General features: G+C 44.8%; 1 protein-coding gene across 4 annotated transcripts in view; it reads right to left on the minus strand.

The window, feature by feature from the left end:
• The window catches only part of CLPB (ClpB family mitochondrial disaggregase), a 138,349-nt gene extending 125,701 nt beyond the window's left edge, over positions 1 to 12,648 (minus strand). For 2 of the 4 annotated variants that reach the window (XM_087433403.1, XM_004433954.3), the window contains exons 1-2: positions 12,198 to 12,648; positions 8,662 to 8,713 (exon numbers count right to left, since the gene is read on the minus strand). In XM_087433403.1, coding sequence (XP_087289529.1) covers positions 8,662 to 8,713; positions 12,198 to 12,600 — 455 coding nt within the window. In that variant the 5' untranslated portion in view covers positions 12,601 to 12,648. The remainder of the gene's footprint in view (positions 1 to 8,661; positions 8,714 to 12,197) is intronic. The other 2 variants (XM_087433402.1, XM_004433955.3) reach the window with 2 other exon arrangements.
• Positions 12,649 to 21,603: the final 8,955 nt, after the last annotated feature.

Raw genomic sequence — 21,603 nt, forward strand, 5'->3', positions numbered from 1 at the left:
CGACTGCTTCCACAGCCACCTATGAAGTTCAGAAAAAGCTGCTAATCCAGTCTTCCCCAATTGCTTTCCATCACCAGGAAGCAATCAGGCAGAGACTCAGTAGGTCACACACCTCAGAAAGAATGCCAGGCCCTGGGTCACTCTGCAGAACTGCTTGCCTGGTGAAGGGCCACTTGAGCAAGCCCTAGTGTTTCAGCGAGTGATCTGCACCCTTCCGAAGGGACTCGGTTTTCTCTGCAGAGCTTAACACTGGGAACTGTATTTCAAAGTTCTCAGTGGGAACCCCATTAACAAGATTTGGAAACTCAGACTCAGAAAGGGAGGTTCTATGACTTAAGGGTCACAGAGCCAGTTAGTAACTGTGTCAGAAGTCGGAACCCAGGATTCTAAAAATCTCGCATTCTTTCTGTAATATTATGCTGCCTTCCAACATCCTAGCATTCAAAAATCTGTGTGGGTTACACTCTACCATTCAAAAAATGGTGTGATGATCTTGGGAGCTCTCACTACAAGCATCAAATTACAAGAGTGGTGCCAGTTAGGCCCTGACCTTCGGTCTAGGAAAAAGCTTGTGTTGCAATCTACTGCAAGCCACAAGGACATTTACATATTTACTGGTTAAGAGAGCTGGATGTTTTGGTTGCTCTGATGCCATCATTAATGTCTTCCCATTCAGCCAAAATGATACAACAATCGATAAACAGACAGCCTCTCTGAGGCCCCGAGACAGCCAAACGTATTTACCAGCCAGGGGTTTTGTTAATTAGATCAAGTCCCTGGATCAATGTGCAGAACATTTACCTATGCTGTAGCTAAGCACATTCTGGACACCTTAATCCTGGCACATGGACAGCAAGTGCCTCAAGGCCCAAGCTGGGGCATCCAGAGACAAGAACCAAAGCAAGCCATCAATGCAAAGCTAGAGTAAATGTGTTTAGCCCTCAAGGAAACCCAACCCTTTCTTATTTCCTGAACTGCAAACCAAATCAGACTTTTTTCCAAAGTCATCCAGTAAACAAGTTTGGGCTGGTATGAAGTCCTTTCTTTTCTAAAACCATTCAAACAAGACATCAAAACCATCTCTAAACTAATAATTGAGATTTTTGAGAGGCAGCAAGGTATGTATAGCGGGAAGAGTCAGAAAGACCCATACATTCAACTGCCTAGTTGACATTTCCACTTGAATATCTCACTGGCATGTTAAATTCAACATGTTCAAAACTGAACTCATAATCTTTTCCCTCTCAATCCATTCCTCTTCCAGCATACTCATCTTAGTGAATGGCAATAGCATCTATGCAGTTGATCACGCCAGAAAACTGAAATTCATTTTTAACACCTTTTTCTCCCTAAACAACTATATCCAATTCTATTCATTCATTCACATTCATTTATTATGTACTACGTATCAGGCACTGATACTATTCTGACCATCACCAAGTCCTGTCTAGCTTACTTCCTCCATCTCTGCTACTGACATCTTAGTCCAAATCACCACCTGCCATCATCCTCTCTCTTCTAGACTACTCCAGTTGCTTTCAATCAGTCTCTCTGCATCTACTATGGCTCTCTATCAGTCTGTTCTCCATGGAGCAACCAGAGTGATCTTTTAAAATTACAGATCTAGATCATGTCACCACGTCTTTGTGTGTGTGTGTGTGTGTGTGTGTCTCTCTCTCTCTCATACATAGGCTTAAAATTCTTCAATGGTTGCCCACTGCTCTTGGCACAAAAATAAAAATTATTCACATGGCTGACAGACCCAGTGTGGTATGGTCCTTGCTTAACTCTCCAGCTTCATTTCATGCCACTTTCCCCCTTGCTCTCGAGAGTCCAGTCATACTGGCCTTCTTGCAATTCCTTGATTTCTTCACATCTTTTCTCGACTTAGGGCCTTCCACCTGCTGTTCCTCTAACTGAACAGTCTTCCACCTTTCTCTTCCTCCTGCCGAGTTCACCTCAATCTCACATACTCAGAGGATTTCCCTACTGATATGTACCACCTCCATGCCTCTCCTACTCAAGGTCAGATTCCCAAGTGTCTTGTACTTCACTCTTTAAAAACTGTTTTATTGAGATATAACTCACATAGCATACAATTCCATTCATTAAAAGTACAATTCAATTGTTTTTAGTATGTTCAGAGTTGTATAATCTTGACTACTAACTCCAAAACATTTTTATCATCCCAAAAAGAAACTCTGGATCCATTAGCAGTCACTCCCTATTCCTCCCCAGCCCAACCTCTCCAGTCCTTGGCAATCACTAACCTACTTTCTGTCTCTATGGATTTGTCTATTCTAGCCATTTTATATAAACTGAAGCATATAATATGTGGTCTTTTGTGTCTGGCATCTTTCACTTAGCATAGTGCTTTCAAAGTTCATTCATGTTGTAGCATATATCAGTACTTCATTCCTTTGTATTGATGAATAATATTCCACTGTATGGCTGTATCATATTTTTATTTATCCATTCATCAATTAACGGACTTTGGGGTTGTTTCCCTCTTTGGGCTATTACGGATAATGCCGCTATGAACATCCATGTACATTAATGCACGTTTTAATTTCTCTGGGCTATATGCCTAGAGGAGACTTGCTGGGTCATAATGTAACTCTACGTTTAACATTTTGAGGAACTGCCAATTGTTTTCCATAGCAGTTACACCATCTCACATCCCCACTAGCACTGTATTAGGGGTCCAGTTTCTCCACATCTTCACCAACAATTGCTTTTATCTGTCTTTCTGATTCTGGCCATCCTAATGGGTGTGAAGTGGTATCTCATTGTGGTTTTGATTTACATTTCCCTAAAAACTAATGATGTTGAGTATCTTTTCATGCTTATTGGTCATTTGAGTATCTTCTTTGGATAAATGTCTATTCAGATCCTTTGCCCATTTTTAAATTGGGCTATCTTTTCACTGTCAAGTTTTAAAAGTTCTTTATATATTCTGGATTTAAGTCTCTTATCAGATATACAACTTGTAAATAATTTTTCCCACTATGTGGGAGGGTCTTTTGACCTTCTTGATGGTTTCTTTTGAACACAGAAGTATTTAATTTTGATGAAGCCCAATTTATCTTTTTTTCCTTTGGTTTCTTGCATTTTGGTGCCATAGCTAAGAAGGCTTTGCCTAACCTAAGGTCATGAAGATTTACTTCTATGTCTTCTTCTAAGAGTTTTATGGTTTATGTCTTATATTTAGGTCTATGATCCATTTTGAGTTAATTTTTGTGTATGGTACGAGGTAGAGTTCCAACTGCATTTTTTACACCTGTAGGTATCCAGTTTTCCCAGCGCCATTTGTTGAAAGATAAATTGTACTTCATTTTGAAATACATAATTATAACTTCATAATTAATCATCTGGCTTCCAGTTAGACTACAAGTACCATGAAGGCAGGGACTGTGCCAATCTTGTTCCCTACTCCATCTCCAGCACTCAGCCCAATGCCTAGCTCCTAATAAGCACTCATAAATACTGGCTGAATGAATGATTTTATTATTAATTATAAACACTCTACAACACTATGGTTTATGGGTATTATCATCTCCATGTTACTTAGGCTCACAGAAGGTAGGCAACTTGTGCCTTATTTTGCTAGTTCTTAATTTTTGACTCATGTGCTCCCTCCTCACCTGGGAAAGAGTTAGTGAGCTGCTCCAGGGCAGGGACTGCTTCTCCTCCCTTGTTGTGCTGACACCAACACAAATTCAGCTAGGGCTAGGCACAGAGGACAGGCTGGACAGAGGAGTGACAGAGGGACAAATGGACAACACCCTCCATGACCAGGTCCCTACCTATCTCCAGGCCCTCTTGGCCTTGGACTGTGATCCAGCAACACCAAACAGCATCTAATTTCCCCTCCCCAACCCATACCCTAGGCTGTTGCTTGCCTCAGTGCTACCACCCATGCTGTCCCCTTTGCCTGGAGTGCCCTCCCCTTCTATTTGCTAAGCTCTACTGATACTTTCAGACTCTGACCAGGTGCCATTTGCTCTAGGATACTTTCTCTGGTGCCCCAGGTTGGTTAGGGGCATCTTCTGGGCTCCTGCAGCCCCTGTACTCTCCTATCTCACAGCACTGATCACAGTGCATTGCCACAGTCTTTCTCAGTCTCTGTCATCGAAGGCGGGAATCGTGCCTGGTCTGGTGTCCTCTGTGCCAAGCACAGGACCTAGCGTATGACAGGTGCTCAGTAACTTTCTGTCAAATGAACAAATGAATCCTAGAGAAAAAGGGCAGGCAGTCTGAAGTCCAAGATTTATACCACCAGCTTTTCTTCACTGGAGAACATTTGGGCTGATGAACAACTGAGTTAAGCACTCAGCAGACGGGCCCAGCTCCTTGCTGGGAGAGAGGAAATGGTAGAGGTGTTGTCTTTCACCCAAGTTTGCTCTGAAGGAAATGTGATCTCTACTGGGAGAACAGGAGGCCTCACCTCTCCCAGCCCTGAGAGCTCCTCGCACAACTCAGCGTGGGCCTGGACAGATGTGCCTTGTCTGCCCTGTGCCCTGGTTTCGGGTGAGCGATTCCTGATTCCAAAAGCCAGGCTTGGGTTTAGGCTGCGCCCAGGAGCAGGGCCACCTGCTTATGCTGCTGACAGGTGGGACAGGGGACCTCCACTCCTAAAGAGCCAGAGTTGAACGTGCTAACAAGGTTTAAGTGCCTTAGGGAAGAAGGAAAGAAATGGTTGCCACACAGGGAGAAAGGGGGAGAGAAGGAAGGATAGAGGAAAGGACCCAGCCTCCCTCTGATATAGCCAATGGGAGTACGGAAATAGGACCTGGACTGCCTGCTTCAGGTTAGCTGAAAAGTCAGTAAAAAGCAACTCTCCCCAAGTTCCACTGTGCTGGAGAACAGGGTAAGAAATGCGGGGAACCAGACCTTGCCCCTGCCGTGGGGAAGCACACAATCCAGTGGTTTAAGGTAAAGTCTAGCCCACAACCTTCTTAATATACAGAACAGAGGGTGGCGAGCAGCAGATCCCTCCCTGCCCCTTTAGCCAGGCAGGCCCACACCACACCACATAAAGCAGGTCAACAGTGCCCACATGGCAGGGCGGCTGTCCAGAGCTGCCGGCTTGATCATCTCATACTCTGTGAGGATTCCTGATCTGTTCCTGATTCTGTCAGCATATGACCCTTGCTGCTTTTCCTGTTCATGCACAGACCGCTTCCTCAGTTCTGTCACTCAGCCCTGGTTCTCTCACCCAACCTCCAACTTCTCTTCTACAAAAGGATTCCTCTCCTGCCACAAGCTGGCACAGCCCTTTCTAGATGACCCTCATACCCTCCCAGACCAGAAGGGAGGTGCGGGGCAAAGGAAGGGGAGACCACGCCCAGCTGGGAGGAGTCAAAGAAGGCTTCACCAGGGACGAAGCACTTGTGCTGAGCCTGGAAGGCTGGGAGGATTTAAGCAAAGGGTGATGAGCACAGAGTACAGAGGGCGGTCTGTGTGGAGGGCCTGTGCCCAGGACCCAGAAACTGCAGATTCCAGAAGGTCCTTAAAGAGGAGGATGAAGCACCTCCTCTCTGAGCAGAAAAGCCTCAGACTGCTGCCATTAACTATCCAGAGCTCTCCCGAGGCTCTGGGGCTAGGGAAGGTAGGGGGTCGTCAAGGTAAAGACATAGCACAGAGCCCCAGAGAGGGCAAGGGGGAAAGAAGCGTAGAGGACAATACAATAGTATCACCAGGTCTGAGTTTTATTCTAAATACTGATATCATTGACCATACAGATCATACACATGGTGACCCAACCATATATAAACTATGAATAAGTTTTTTTTTTTAAATTGATAATGGGACTCTATCCTGCTATAGACAGGTCTGTTGGGCAGAGCTAAGGGCCAGGACACATAGAGGAAGAAATCAAGAGTAGCAAGAAGCACTTGTGCAGAGTCTAGAGCATAAAAGGCTGAACAAGGACCTGCTGTAGGAATTAAGTTTCCTTCTTGCAAGGATGGTCAGGCTCTCCCCATCCCCACCACCTCTAGGCCTAGCTCTGTTAGCAGGAAGAACTGTAATTGACAGGTTACATGCTTGTTTCCTTTAAACCAGAGCCTGGGTCACCCCCCTATCTCTGATGCCCAGCAGAGGCTCACTCATTCATTCATAAGCAGGAACTGTTTGGGGTGAGAAGAAGGAAGGGAAGGAAGGATGTCCTAATTCAGGCCTTCATCATCTTGAATTTGTCTTACTCAAACAGCCTGTTAACAGATCTGCGTTCAGCCTTTCCCCAATTCAGTTCATCCTTCACCCTTCTGAATGATCCAAATTGGGCAATTCCTCTGTTCAAAAACTTCCCATGTCTCCTCACTGCTTACAGGATAAGAATTCAAACTCCTTACCGTGGGCATTCCAGGCATTGCACATTCCAGCTTCTCTCAAATCACCTTCCCTCCTTCCCCAGCCCTGCAACCCTGCACAAGCCCCCCTCAGCAGCATCTACATGTTAACTGGGCCCAGCAGCCAGCCAGCAGCTCCTGTCCCCCGGCTTTGCTCAGCTTTGTTCCCTGCTCTTTGTTTCTAGCGGGGTGGGAGAGAGAGCAGGGAGAGGTCGCCATGATGAAGGGTATGGTCTGTGCCTTGCTCATCTTTGACTCCCTCACAAGCGGTGAAGGGAGATTCTGACTGAGTCATGACCAGGGGAGTTGGGACAAAGGAGGCAGGAGAAAGGTTGGAGACTGGGGACACACATGAAAGGCCCCTACAGACCCTATCCAAACAGGCAAGAATAAATGTTCCGAGTCACACATACACCGTAAATTCAATCACTTTCTGTATTCTGTGGGCAGGTGTTTAATCGCTATTAGAAAAACGTGTATTTGGGGGCGGCCCCGTGGCTTAGTGGTTAAGTGCGCGCGCTCCGCTGCTGGCGGCCCAGATTCGGATCCCGGGCACGCACCGACGCACCGCTTCTCCGGCCATGCTGAGGCCGCGTCCCACACACAGCAACTAGAAGGATGTGCAACTATGACATACAGCTATCTACTGGGGCTTTGAGGAAAAAAAAATAAAAAAGGAGGAGGATTGGCAATAGATGTTAGCTCAGAGCCAATGTTCCTCAGCAAAAAGGGGAGGATTAGCATGGATGTTAGCTCAGGGCTGATCTTCCTCACAAAAAGAAAACAAAAAAACAAAAAGAAAAACGTGTATTTGAAAGAGCTAAAATAATCAACACTCGGGGGCTCAATGGAACAGGGTAAACTCAGCCTCCCCTGGATGCTGGAGAGGTGGATTCACAGCAATGCTGCTCTGCAAATGCACTGCCTACACTGGGCTGCAGGAGGAAAGCAGCAGCCTGGCAGCCCTTAGCAGTTAGCGACAGGTGATTCCAGGGTCAGCAAAGGCCTGAAGGGAGGGGGCCCAGCCGGCTCTGCCCCCTCGCTCCCTTGGACTGCAGCAGAAGGAAGTGAGGCTCATCTGCTTCTGGGGGCATGGAGATGCCACGCACAGCCTACAGTTATGAATGGTTCTTATAAGAACGAGCTGACATCTGTGCTTGGTTTTTAAGATGCATCGTCACATGTTTGTTAAACTATTGCTCCATCATATTTATTTGGCTACGAAACAACTCCCAGCCCATATTTCGAAAAGTGGTTTATTAAAAACTAAGCCTTGAACATTAATACTCAAAAGCACCCTTGAGAATCAATAATAATGCTGCAGATCAAATGAAAGGGAATCAAAGCAGTAAGTCTTGGTGGGGGCTGTGGCTGCCTTGCAACACTTTCCTATACATTCAGGCAGCTGGAGTGGGGACGAGCACCAAGGGTGTGTGGCACTGGGTGAGGGATAGCCACTCCAACACCTGACTTCCTGTCTAATATGTGGATGTGGTGGCAGGGAAGGGAGGGTGTCCTATGGCCACCTAGCTCTATAGACTGGGCCAAAATGCCAAGATTAGGCCCACTGGGGGCCACTAGTTTCACCAAGAATAAAACCTCTGCCCCTAACCAACAGCCCACACTGATGCCCTATGCTGGCCTCAGTCTGAGCATCCATCCTGGACACAGACTCTGTTCTGCCCCTGGCACCAGGCTGAGCCCTGAGTTGAGTCCTACCCCCGCCCAAAAACAAGCCTCAAATCCAACCAGCCAGTAGTCACAGGGGCCCAGCTGAGCCATGGAGGCTGGAGAAATGCAGTCAGCCCCTGGGCAGGGGCCCACAGCATGTGTACCCCAGCACTGCGTGAAGGCCTTTCTAGCCCCAGAAGAGCTGGCAGAAAGGTCTCTTCCAGCTCCCTCCCAAACGCCCAAGCGTTTCCAGGGTGCCCCCCTGCACCGCATCCAGGCAATAAGCAATAACACATGGCCAGTTCCACAGAGAAACAAGAACAAATTGGAAGACACAGTGAAGAACCCACAGAATGTGGAGGGACTCCAAACTATGCCCTGTGAATAACAAAACAGTGGAAGGATCCAGGGATGTTTGGGGTCAGAAAAGATATGGGTGCTGACTCTCCACCTTAAACTGTCTAATAGTTTTTAGACAAGGAGCCCAGGTGACTCGGTGACTACACGGAAGTCACAGGGTTCAGTTCCCAGCTTAGCGTGAGGATTTCCTCCAAGGCAGAGTCATCACCAAAGAAAGGGGTCACTCCACTGAAGCCTTCCTGTGCGGGAGAGCAAGGCCTGGGGGTTCAACACTCACCTGCGGACTTCCTGGACATTGTTGGTGCGAGCAGCTTCCATCAGGGCTGCATCTGAAGAGAGAGGGGGCACTGGTCACATCCCTGGCCAGGACCTACCCCCTAGGGCTGCTTGGAGGGCCCAGTAAGACAGTGGAAGTGGAAGCACTTCAGAAACATGGGCTTTAACAAGTGAAATGATGCCAAGATATACACAGAGAAAGCTCATCATCCCCTGCCCACGTGGTATCCACTGCTAACAACTTGTCCTCCACATCTTTCTATTAGAGAGCCCAAACTCTTAACTCCTCTTGTCACACAGGGATCCAGGTGAAGTGCTAGCCCCATGCATTGCCCATAGTCAATGCTCAATGCGTGAATCCCTTCACTCTGCATTAGCTATACAGCTCTGTATAATATGTTTATGTGACCATCACTGTTGTCACTAATCATTCGCCTACCTGGCCCCACTCTCTCAACTCCAGTATCTCAGCCCAGTTTTAAATCTTGATGTCACAGGTCACACACCCAGCGGGAGGGACAGGATGGGGAGGAGCAGGCAGGGGCGTGGGGCCCTCTGAGAGTGAAGAGAGCCTCGAGCAGGAGTCAGAGACCTGGCTCCAACACACCCTGCGGGCTACTTACCACGTGCTGGGGCAGCCCCTTTCCCTCTCAACCCCAGCTCCCTGACTATAAAGCAGGGACAATAATCCTTGCCCTGCCAGCCTCAAAGGATACTGAGATGAAATGATGGTTGAAAAATCTGCAAACTCCCCCATGCCATATCCAGCAAAAGGAGACCCAAAGCAGAGGGTTCCAATCCCTTAGGAATCACCAGGCCTAGCAGAAAAGCAATGCTAAGACTGGTCTGGCCAGGGCAGCCTGCAGGCTGTTGGCACCACCTTGTGGCCACCAAGGAAAACTGCCTGACTCAGAAAAATCTCAAAAGTCAACAGCAGAGTCACAATTCTTTCAAATATGTAGTCCAATACAAAATGCCCATGGCACACTCTGTGCCCAGCTGGTTCTTAGCTCCACTGTTGGGCACTGGACAGATTCGTACCCAGCCCTGCCTCAGGGAGCTCTCAGTCCAGCCAAGGGACTCACCCAGTGAAACAGGAGGGGCAGCATTGGAGCAGGGTGGAAACAACAGGATCTGGAGGCAGACAGACCTGGGCTCCAGCCTCAACTTTGCCATTTACTTGCTGTATGAGCTGGCCTACTCGTCTAACCTCCCGAGCCTCAGTTTCCCTACCTGTACAATAGGGATTAAGATACCTACCTTATCATGCATATGCAAACCAGTTCTATGGTTCAGACATAGGCATATGCCTCCACCCCACCTCCTGGCCTAGACTCCAGGGCCAGTTCTTGGTTATCTTCCCGAGTTGTTCTCCAACCACACACCCAGGCATGCATAGGCAGCCCCCAGGTGGAAGGGGAACAAGCCCTACTCAGATATTGCTGTATCCACTCTCCCCTCACTTTTCAGAAAGAAGTGGCCTCTGCAAGGTCACATAGAGAGTGAGGAATGAGCTGAGATTAGAACTGGGGCCTCCTGGCTCCTAAAGGGTAGTATCTACTACACTGCACTGAGGGCCTCAGCTCACAACTCCAAGTCAGGGGACAGAGTAGCTGGCAAGTCAGAAGGGTTGGAATTGGTCATGGTTTGGGTCATTATCTCTTCTGGTAAATAGGCCCTGGTCTCCTTGCTGGGGTTCATGTGCCACAAAGTCCAGTCCAGAGCCCCCAAGAACCTCTAAGGCAAGACCTTGGACACTTTCCCCAGTCCATCTAAACATGCTGGCCTCAGGACATTCCCTGCTCCTCAACTTTCCATGGCTCTCCACTGCCTACAGGAGAAATTTCAACCCCTCCAAACCCTTCTGCCTGATATCCAGACCCCACTCCATCTGCTCTCACCTTATTCCAAAGACCTGTCCTCGAACCAGGCTGGCAATCCTGGTAGCCCCTGCACACACCATGTTGACCTGCAACTCCCTTATCCTCATTCCCTGAAGCCTTTGCATGGAATACAATCCAAATCAAGACACATTTACTGAGTCCCTACTAAGTTCCAGACACCATGGTGGACAAACAGTGTGAAGGTATTAGGGAAAGGAGCTGGTATCAACCTGAAAAAAAGAAAAGATGCACTCCCTGCTCTCATGGAGCTCACAGTGTCCCTCTCCTTTTCATCTCTTACCTTATCCTTCAGAACTCAAGTTCAAATTCTCCACCGCGCAGGAGTCTCCAATCTTCCAGGAAGGCTTTCCTGACCCTGCTGGCCCTCTGATCCCCCAACAACACATACTCAGACCACTCACTAGACCCACAGGCCTAACTGCCTGCACTGTCCCCTTAACTGACTTTGTGTTAATTTAGGAGTTCCACACCTAGCCCCAAACTAGGCACACAGAGGGTATTCAAAAAATTGCTGAAAGTTATAGAATCACAGCACACCTAAGCCAGAAGAGCCCCTAGTCTCTATTTCAACATCCTCATTTTGTAGATGAGGAAACAGAGGGCCAGTGAGGAGGAGCAAGACTACAAAGTCACAATGGGAGTTAGAGGTAGAACCGAAACAAGATCCCAGGTGTCCCTGCTCCAAGTCCAAGGCCTTCCTTTACAGCTGGCCACATCCTGCTAAATAAACAAATGAATGTCAGGGAGTCCCCCTCTTGCTCCAAAGTCACAGAGCTTCGGATATATGGAATCCATGAACACCGTGCTTCAGTCTCCTCCCCTGAGGAACAACCGGGAACCTGAGTGCCTGGACTCAAGTAGGCCAGAAGTCTGGCTCTCTGCCGGCTCTCCTAGTCCCTGCTTAGCTCCATGCACCCGGGTGAGATGCCAAACTGGGCCAGCCAGCCCCTGTGGTTGCTTTGGGTCTCTGCAGAGCCAACTTCCTTCTCCTGCCAACTGCCCCACATGGCACCATCATCTCATGTCTGAGCCCAGGCACCGCAAAACCCTGGGAGTTTGACAGACAGACCCAGGCTGCTGAACTCCAAGAGGAGTCAGAATAGCAGCACTGTAAGAGCACTGAGAAATCATCCTTCACTGAGTAAGTGGGGAAACTGAAACCAGAGAGGAGCAAGGTGTGAGCAGAGGCAAAGCTGGCATTGAAACCAAGTCTCTTCTTCCTGTCTTATGCCACCTTAGGGGGCCAACTTCTCTAAACCATCTAGTGGTTGCCCTTAAACCACGCGGCGGTTTCCTGGAAACCTCTTAAAGGAGGAATTGGACCAGGTGGAATATTAGAGCATAAAGAACTATGCTCTAATTTTAGATGTTTAGTCCCGTGCTCCCACTGTACAGATGGACAAAGTGATGCCCAAAGAAGGGAGGCTGACCTATGATGGGAAATTCTACAACTCAGAGGGACTGAGCTCTCCAGTGCAACACCCTGCTCTATGACCAGATGATGTCTGGGTCCCTCCAAAACTGAGGCTCTGCTAGTCTAAATCGATAAGCAACTCCCACCCTCCAAAGATACGGAGTCAGGACACTCCTCCCGCCTCTCCCTTCCTCGAACCCAGACTGTCCCAATAATCACCCTTGTTGGACGGGCTCTTGCTGTAACAGTGAACCACCAGCGCCATGGCCAGGGCCCATATGCCCAGTCCGGCTCTGTTGGGGACTCCGTTCCAGCTGTCCTGTCCTGGGAGTGTTTCTTCGGGGGTAGGAAGGCGTCCCCAGGCGGCGGCTGCGAGGCACTGGGTCTCTGTGCGTCCTCCCTGGCGCCCCCCGGTGGCTGTCCCTCCTCGGGTGAGCAAGGCCGGCGATGTTCCAGGGCGCCCCCCGACGGCTGCTCTCAGCCACTGCGGCTCCCCGCGGCCCCCGGTGGTCACGCTCCGGCCGGAGTGACCTCCATGGCTCCGGAGCAATGAGGACCTAAGCAGCTGGAGGAGGAGCCGCGGCGCCGGAGCTCTTCTCTTCAACACCAGGGACCCCAGCATCGTGACAGCTACTTCGATTACCCCCTGGTGCCGGCCCCTGTGCTGGCCACGTCCAACATGGCCGCCGCGGCGCGTTCGAAGACGCCGCGAATGGGGTGGAATTACGCAATACCTCACGGGAGTGGTAGTCCACAGCCATAGATCTTTCCGCAGCTGGAGAACAAATAAACTACACTTCCCAGAAGGCCGTGGAACTCGCGTCACAATGACTGCCAATTTGCAGGGAGCCCGGGGCATAATGGGAAATGGAGTTCGGGTCGGGGGCGCGGTGAGAAGGAAAATGCCATGCCATGTCGTGGCGATTAGACTTGAGGTTCGAATCCCAGAGCCCCTCTCCAAGTTTAGATAAAATACGCGAGCCAATTTCTGACTAGTGTAATTTAAACAGGAATATTCAGCAGAGGCCTGTTGTGAAACTTATGCTTATTTCTTTTAGCCTATTTCTCTTTTCAGCCTGGGACAGCTTTTCAAAAAGAAAGATGTCTAGAGTAACCAGTGCACCTGAAATAGGAATTCCTTTTTATTTTCCTACAGAGACTTCCTTTCGGTTGAAGAGCTGACTCCTAGTCTTGCTTTCTCACTTGTGTCATTTTCAAAGTGCTGTCACGTGGGCTGTCTCATCGCATCCTCGTGGCAGCTGTGTGCGGGAAGCTGCGCAAGGTTTAGTATTCCCGTTTATAGGGAAGGGAATTTTGGCTCAGAGGTGAAAAGATTTGCCAATAAATCAATAAATAAAGCACAGGTCTTCTAACTCCGAGCCCAACACCTGCACCCCCATCTCGCCCCCTCTTTTTCCAGACTGAACCCACAGGCAGGCGAAAGAGGAAGCTCTTCTTTATGCCAGTCCTGTCTCTTACTCCCGCTCTTCCTTTAGCTCTCTGCTCGAACTTGACAGTGTCAGAGCCTTCCCTGACGATTTTATTTTAAAAAGCAGTTCGCCTTCCTCCATCCCTCTTATCCTGCCTAATTTTTCTTCACAGCGCTTACAGATGACATACTAAATATTTATTTGTTTATTGTCTTTCTCTGGTAGAACGTGAGCCCATGGGACAGGGACTTTGTTTTTTCACTTTTATATCACTATCACCCAGAACAATGTCTGGAACAAGAAGAGCTACTCAATAAATATTCGTTCAGTGAAAGGGTTATTACCCCCACCTCATTAACGTGGGGGAATGAATAGAAGCTCCTGAGTGCAGGCAGAAGTGGATTTTGGTTTTGACTCTTGATTTACTACGTGTGACCTTGAACAAACTCTCTTAGCTCTCTGATTGTTAATTTCCTCATTATTCTCAAAAATAATAATACCTACCATCAAGATGATTGCTTGTATTAAGTGAGATAATATGTAGACCACCACCATCCCTGGCTCACAGTAGGTCTTCAAAGAGATGGCAGCTATCATTGTATTCCCTGCTCTAGGGGTGTGTTGGATTCTCTACTGTTAACTTCTTGAGGGCAGAAATGGAGTTTCTCATTTCTTCATCCTTTAGTAAGGCATTCAGCTAATAGCTGTTGAATGAATGAATGAATATTTTTAAAGTACTCAATAGCCAAAGCATTTTGACCTTCTTATTTTAAGAGATGCCCAGGACATCCTGTCGTTAGCCACTCCATTCAATATAGCAGCTTCACCCTCCCTGTATTCTTAGAATACTTCTGCCTCCCAACTCGGGTTGGTCACAGCAGGAGGGGCAGGCCCTGAGCTCCCATTACCGGGTGAGTCACAAGACCGAGTGCATCTGCGTGTGCAGAGCTCCAACTCTCTCGCTGCAGACACTTTCTGGGGCCCTTCAGCTTACTTAGCACTGCGTAATTTCAAAGCACGTACCCATTGATTCTCTCATTTGATTTTCACAAATAACATCCATGAGGGGTGCAAGGCAGGGTTGAATCACTATCAGCATTTGCTAGGGAGTACTGAGAGGTTAAATGATCCATGTCTGGCTGAGTGGGAAATAGTGGGGGAGGATGGGAATACCCATTAGAATCAGCCAGGACTCAGAGTGAATTCTAGATCTTCAATAACCAATTCAAAAACCCCTAGGTCACATTGCTAACATTTTAAAAGATCTTCAAATCAGGATGACTTCCTTTGGGTCTGCTCAGAAAGCAGGGACTTATAAGCAGGGACTTATACCAGGTTCCAGTTACCCTATCTTGGCCCTGAGCGTCTAGCTCTTGGGTTGGGGAACAGAGGACTCCAGCTTCATCTAGTTTGTAATGAGGTGACAAGGGGATATTGGAGTGGGGCTTAGGAGGAGACAGAAAGTGAGAGATCAATGCAGTTGCTGTGATCGCCTACCTCTGGAGTAGAGAGGGAAGCCATTCTATAGGCTTCGGAGGAAAACGCTTCTCCTGAAAAGCAAAACAAAACAACAAGAACACATATGCATTTTTAAACAAATGTGTAAATAGATAGTAGATAATGAGAGCTGGGCTTTTCACTGTTGGAGAAAGAAGTTATAAATAAGGAAAGAGAAAGCTAAAATGAACCTTGTGGTACTTAATTGGAATTAGAGGTATCAGTGAAAACTCATGGTTTTAAAACATATATACAGATAGGTCAATACAGAAATGTAGATATGTAAGTACGTATGGGTTAGTATATTCCATATATCACTGATCTCTGTCCCCAGAGAGAGTCTAGAAGCAATGACACCCCAAACACAGAATGCACCTAGCACCCAGATCTAAACACTATTCTACAATAAAATTAACCAGTTCTCCTTGGAGAAATGGTTGTTTCCAGGACTAAGGCAGGGAAAACACAAGATGAGCCAGGAATATCTTGTGTGCCAGAAAGTAAGGAAAGGCTCAAAATCAGATTCAAGCTTGTCAAAAGAACACAGGAACCAAAGTGAAGAAGTTCCTAACGACCAAACCTGGAACAATTAAGCAAAAAATAATGAAAGTTTGGGGGTTTTTATTCCATTGGGTAAAACAAATATCCATTATACCATACTGATATAAATAATCAAATAAATAAATAGATAAATGGGGGAGAAATAAGGAAAGAGACAGCTCTTCCTTATAGTAGAAATTGAATTAATAAATGTAGAAGGAAGAGGGAAATAGAGATCACCATTAGGCAAATACCAAGTAATAAATATTTCAGACAAGATCCACAGATGATGCTAAAATTAGCGGGTAAAAGTTTGAGGACAAACAGGAGTTGTATAGTCTTGAATGTCTCCTGCAAGATACTTATCAACTACAAAAACTTTATGGTGGAGATACCAGGCAGACAACAACTTAACTAAGTGATGGAGGTAAACATCACCAGTAATAAGACATGCAGACATCATCAATCCCTCGATACGATGTAAGGAGAAGGACACAATATCATTTTTGTGGCATTCTTGCCAAGCATATATAACTTCACTCCGATCGTGACAATACATCAGACAAACCCAAACTTAGAGACATTCTACGAATAACTGATCAATATTTGTACTAGTTTTCTATTGCTGCATAACAAATTATCATAAATTTAGGAGCTTAAAACAACACCCATTTAATATCCCACAGTTTCTGTAGGTCAGAAGTCCAGCACCTTTTAGCTGGGTCCTCTATTCAGGGTCTCACAAACTGACATCAAGGTGTCGGCCAGCTCTATTTGCATTTGGAGCCTCAACTAGAGAAAACTACATTCCAAGCTCCCGCAAGTTGTTGGCAGAAATAATTTCCTAGCAGCTGTAGGCCTGAGGTCCCCATTGTCTAGCTGGTTGTAGGCAGGCAGGAACCTCTCAGCTCCTAGAAGTTGCTGTCAGGTCTTTGCCATGTGACCAACTTCTTAGACCCACTCACATTTGTAATCTTTCTGACTTCAAGAAAGGCCCAGTCATTTTTAAGGGCTCACCTGATTAGGTCAGGCCCACTCAGGTAGTCTCTCTTTTCATCAATAAAAACCAACTGATAAGTAATGTAATCATGAGAGTGATAGCTTATCATATTCACAGGTTCTGCTTACACCCAAGGTGTGTACAAAGCATGTACACCCAGAGATGGGAATCTTAGGGGTCACCTTAGAATTCTGTCTACTACGGTACTCTTCAAAAGTGTCAAGGTCATGAAAGATAAGGAAAGACTGAGGAGCTGCTAAAGACTGGAGGAGAGTAAGCAGAATAAAAACTAAGTACCTGTGTGATCATGGACAGGATCTGGGGACAGAAAAAGGATGTTAGTGGAAAAATTGATAAATTTCAAGTAAATTCTATAGTTTAGTTAATAACATTGTACAAATGTTGATTTCCTGTTCTTGATCACTGTACTGTGGTACATAAGATGTTAATGTTGGGAAAGTGAGGTGGGGGATGAGAGGGAACTGTTTGTACTATTTTTGTAACCTTTCTGTAAGTCTAAAATTAATTCAAAATATAAAGTTTTTTTAAAGCAAATATACTTTAATTTCTCTCTCAGAATCAGTTGGTAGATGGGACAGGTAGGGGAAATGGAGAAGAAACTGACATGCATTAAGGATATACTATCTATTTATTATTAGTCCATCAACAAAATATTTATTGAGCACCTACTGTACACCAGGTACCATGTTAGGTGACTCACTGGAGTCAACACCTTGAGGGTAGGGTCCCTGTCTTACTCGTTTATGTGTCCCAAGCACTTTGCACAGTGTGTGGCACAGAGAAGGCATGTATGTTCTTATTTAATTCTGACGATAACTATGAAGTGAGAATTTGCTCCCCATTTACAGATGGAGAAACTTAATCAGAGAGATTAAGTGACCTGTCCATGTCATACAGCTAGTGAGTGATGGCTCTAGGATGCCAGTCCTGGTCTGTGTGATTCCAGAGCCTCCTTCCTCCACATCGTGCTGCCTCTCTGTTTTGGGTAGGCATCACTCGGTTCAAAGAGCTTTCTATAGTATGAATTAAAATACAAAATTTGCATGCTTTTTTTAAAGGTAAAATATGTGAGTTCCCAAAGAAATTTCACACTTGCATGGATGATGGTGGCCAGAGCCCTAGACCCTCTCTGGATATTCCAGTGGAAATCCTTGAGAACAATTTTTTTTTAGAAATTATATAGTTGGTTAACAGTAGCAAAAGACACAATTAAAAAGTAAAGTATTCCTTCAGACATCAGGAGTGACTCATAAATAGTCCATCTGGTTAGTCTTCATGAGTCAAAGACCTTTTTAAATATATTTTGCACTGTGCCTAGTGGTTAATGCGTAGGATCTGAAGACATAGCTTTCACTTCCTGCAGATCCTACTGGATATGCCATACCACTGTCTCCATGCCCACTCTCCCACAGCTCTTCTTTGGAATAACTGAGATAAACTGATTTATTAGTAATAATAGCAGCTAAATTTTATTAAGTATTTACTATGTTCCAGCCACTGTGCTAAATAACCTACCTGCATCTGGCTATTATTATATAAGGGCTCAGATTAGTTTCTCCCAGGTTTGCTGGACATGTTTTTCATGTGATCAATGTAGTCAATGAAGACACAATACCCCAATCATAGCATGTAAACCACATTTGAGAAATCTTGGAGAAATTTATCTAAGCATTTTACACAAATAGAAGAAGTTAACAGCTACTGAATACTGAGTATTTATTCTGTGCTGATAAACACTTCATATGAACAAACTCACTAAATCCCTGCATTAACCTTATGGGTTAGATACTGTTAGTATTCCCAGGTTAGTCTGACTCACAGCCCAAACTCTTAGCCATTACAGAGCTTGCTTTTCTGAGGAAGGAAACGAGTGTGTGTGTGTGTGTGTGTGCTGTGTCTACGTATGTAGGAGTGTGTGTGAAAAATCTTCTGCATTATTTTTTCTCAAATGCATTGCACACTTTCCTGTATTAACAAATAGAAGATAGTGAATATAATTTACTCTTTCCCTGATGATCAAGGTTATTGCTATCAAAACAGATTTTTTCATACCATATTGTAAGCCTAGAACTCTTAAGCACTAACCCAAAGCAAGCTCACAAAATATTTTGCTAAATAAATCTCTTATATCACCTCCTTCTCTTGTCATCTGTCTCTTTCCCAGGGAATCAAAGTGTAACATGCAGCCTCTGGGCAGAGTAACATGGCTACTTTTTACACTAAGAATGAGAATTTTGTTTATGATAAATCTGCCATTTTATGTAAGTGGGGAAAAGACGAATTATTTAGTAAATGGTGTTGGGACAACTGGGTGGCCAATAGGAAAAAAAAGAAATTGGATTTCTATCTTACCCTTTCCACCAAAGTAAATGTTTACTGAATCAAAAGATTTAAATGTGAAAAAAGAAACCATAAAAATATTAGAAGAAAACATAAAGTTTTTCTAAAAATGACTGGAGTGGCGAAGCTTTCTAGGTGTGACACAAAACTCAAAACCCACAATAGAAAAGATTGATATATTTGACTCTACAAAAAATAATTCTGATAGAAAAATACCATAAACAGTGAAAAATATAAATGACAACCTGGGGAAAAAATGTATTTGCACCACAGTGATGAAGGGCTAAGTAAAACAGGGAACTCCTGTAAAATATGAAAAAGACCTACAATAGAAGAGCTAAATGGACAAGGACAATGTCTGTGTAGCTCATACAGGGCCTTTGTCCAAAGTAAAGAACAGAGCTCCCTGGGGATGAATTAGCAATAGGGGCCCCTGCGCAGTGTGCATGGCTAGGTGAGCAGTGTCCTCCCAGATTTCTGCTTCCACTTCCGTGAACTGCACAACCAAACTTAGCAGCCTCGAACAAAGGACTTGACCAAAGAGCTCATGAGAAGAAAAATACAAATTATATTTAAACAGATGAAAATATGCTCAACCACGTTCATGATAAGAAACGTACAAATTAAAGGTATAATGATCCGTATCTTGCACCTTATACAAAAATGATCTCAAAGTGGATTATGGACCCAAGCGTAAAACCTAAACTCTAAAACTTCTAGAAGAACACAGAGAAAATCTTTGTGACTTTGAGTAAGGCAAAGATTTCTTAGATACAATGCCAAAAACACAATCCATTAAAAAAAGATAGGGGCCGGCCGGTGGTGCAAGTGGTTAAGTGCGCGCACTCCGCTGCGGTGGCCCGGGGTTCACCAGTTCGGATCCTGGGCGCACACCGACGCGCTGCTTGGCAAGCCATGCTGTGGCAGCGTCCCATATAAAGTGGAGGAAGATGGACACAGATGTTAGCCCAGGGCCAGTCTTCCTCAGCAGAAAAAGAGGAGGATTGGCAGATGTTAGCACAGGGCTGATCTCCTCACACACACACAAAAAAGATAAATTGGGCTTCTTCACAATCAAGAACTTTTGCTCCTCAAAAGCAACAGTTAAGAGAATGAACAGAGAAGCCACTGAGGGGGAGAAAATATTTGCACATCATATATCCAATAAAAGACTTGTATCAAAATATAAAAAGAACTCTCAAAACTCAATAAGAAGAAAACAACCCAATTTAAAAAATGGGAAAAATATTTGAATAGACATTTTGCCAAAGTGAAATAAGCACATGCAAAGACCCTCAACACTGTTACTCATTACAAAAATGAAAATGAAAACCACGGAGAATTACTACACATTTATTAGAATGTCTAAAATTAAAGAGACTGACCATAGCAAATATTGGTGAGAATGGAGGAACCGGAACACTCATACACTGCTGATAGGACTGTAAAATGATGCAACCACTTTGCAAAACAGTTGAGCAGTTTCTTTAAGAGTTAAACATACACCTATCATATGACCCAGACATTTCACTTCTAGGTAATTAAGTAAGAGAAATAGAAACATATGTCCATACAAAGACTTGTACATGAATGTTTTATTTGTGATAATTACAAACTGGAAACAACCTAAATGTTTATCAACACAAGAATGGATAAACAAATTGTGGTATATCCATACAATGGAGTACTACTCAGTGATAAAAAGAAATGAGCTATTGATAGGAGCAATGACATGGATGAATCTCAAAATAATTATGCTGAGTGAAAGAAGTTGGATAAACAAAAAAAGACTGCACACTGTATTATCCCATTTATATAAGATTCTAGAAAATAAAAACTAATCTATAGTAACACAAAGCAGACCAGTGGTTGCACAGGGATGAGAGGGGAGGAAGGGTGGTGGGAGGGAGGGATTGCAAACTGGCACGAGAAAACCTTTGGGGGTGATGGATATGGTCATTATCTTGGTTGTGGTAATGGTTTCACAGGGGTACACAGGTGAAAATTGATCAAATTTACACTTTAAATATGTGCAGTTTATCGTATGTCAATTATACTCAAAGTGTTTTTAAAAATTATAATGAGATATGGTTCACCTCTCAGATAGGCAAATATATTTTTAAGTATAGGTATATATATAACAACTCTTTGTGACAAATTTGTGAAGAAAAAGGCACTCATATTGCTGGTGAGAGTATAAATGGGTGCAACCTCAGTGGAGGGCTAACTGACAATATCTAAATATTGCAATTTAAAATATAGATATACTTGCACACGTGTAAAATGAGGAATGTTTCATGATATTTGTAGTAGCAAGAGATTGGAAACAGCCTGAATATCCATCGACAGGAAATTGATTAAATACATTAGGGTACAGCTAAACAGTGCAATATTATTTTTTTTAAATGAAGTAATCCTATCTCTTTTAATGTGAAACACTCTGAGGTATTTTAAATAGAAAAAAATCAAGGCACAGAACGCTTGCGTTGCATGTAATCATTGGTGTTATTTGAAAAAATATGTATTCTCAATGTACATGGTTTCAATATATGGTCATGTACTTAGGATATCTCTGGAAGGATAATAAAAATAGCTGCCCTTGGGATGGGCAAAATGGGGCTGAGGGATAGAGGAGAGAAGTAGGGAGGAAAAGAGAGTTTACTTTCCACTGCATACTCTTTTGAATTTGGTACCATGTGCATACATTGCCTATTCGGTTAAATCAATCAATCTCTATTATTTCTATATCAATATTCACTTTAAATCAATTTCTGGCATCAGATAGTGGGAGGGCTTT

This window comes from Ceratotherium simum, chromosome 7 (assembly GCF_057802395.1).
Source record: "Ceratotherium simum simum isolate JZ-2026a chromosome 7, ASM5780239v1, whole genome shotgun sequence".
Lineage (NCBI taxonomy): Eukaryota > Metazoa > Chordata > Mammalia > Perissodactyla > Rhinocerotidae > Ceratotherium > Ceratotherium simum.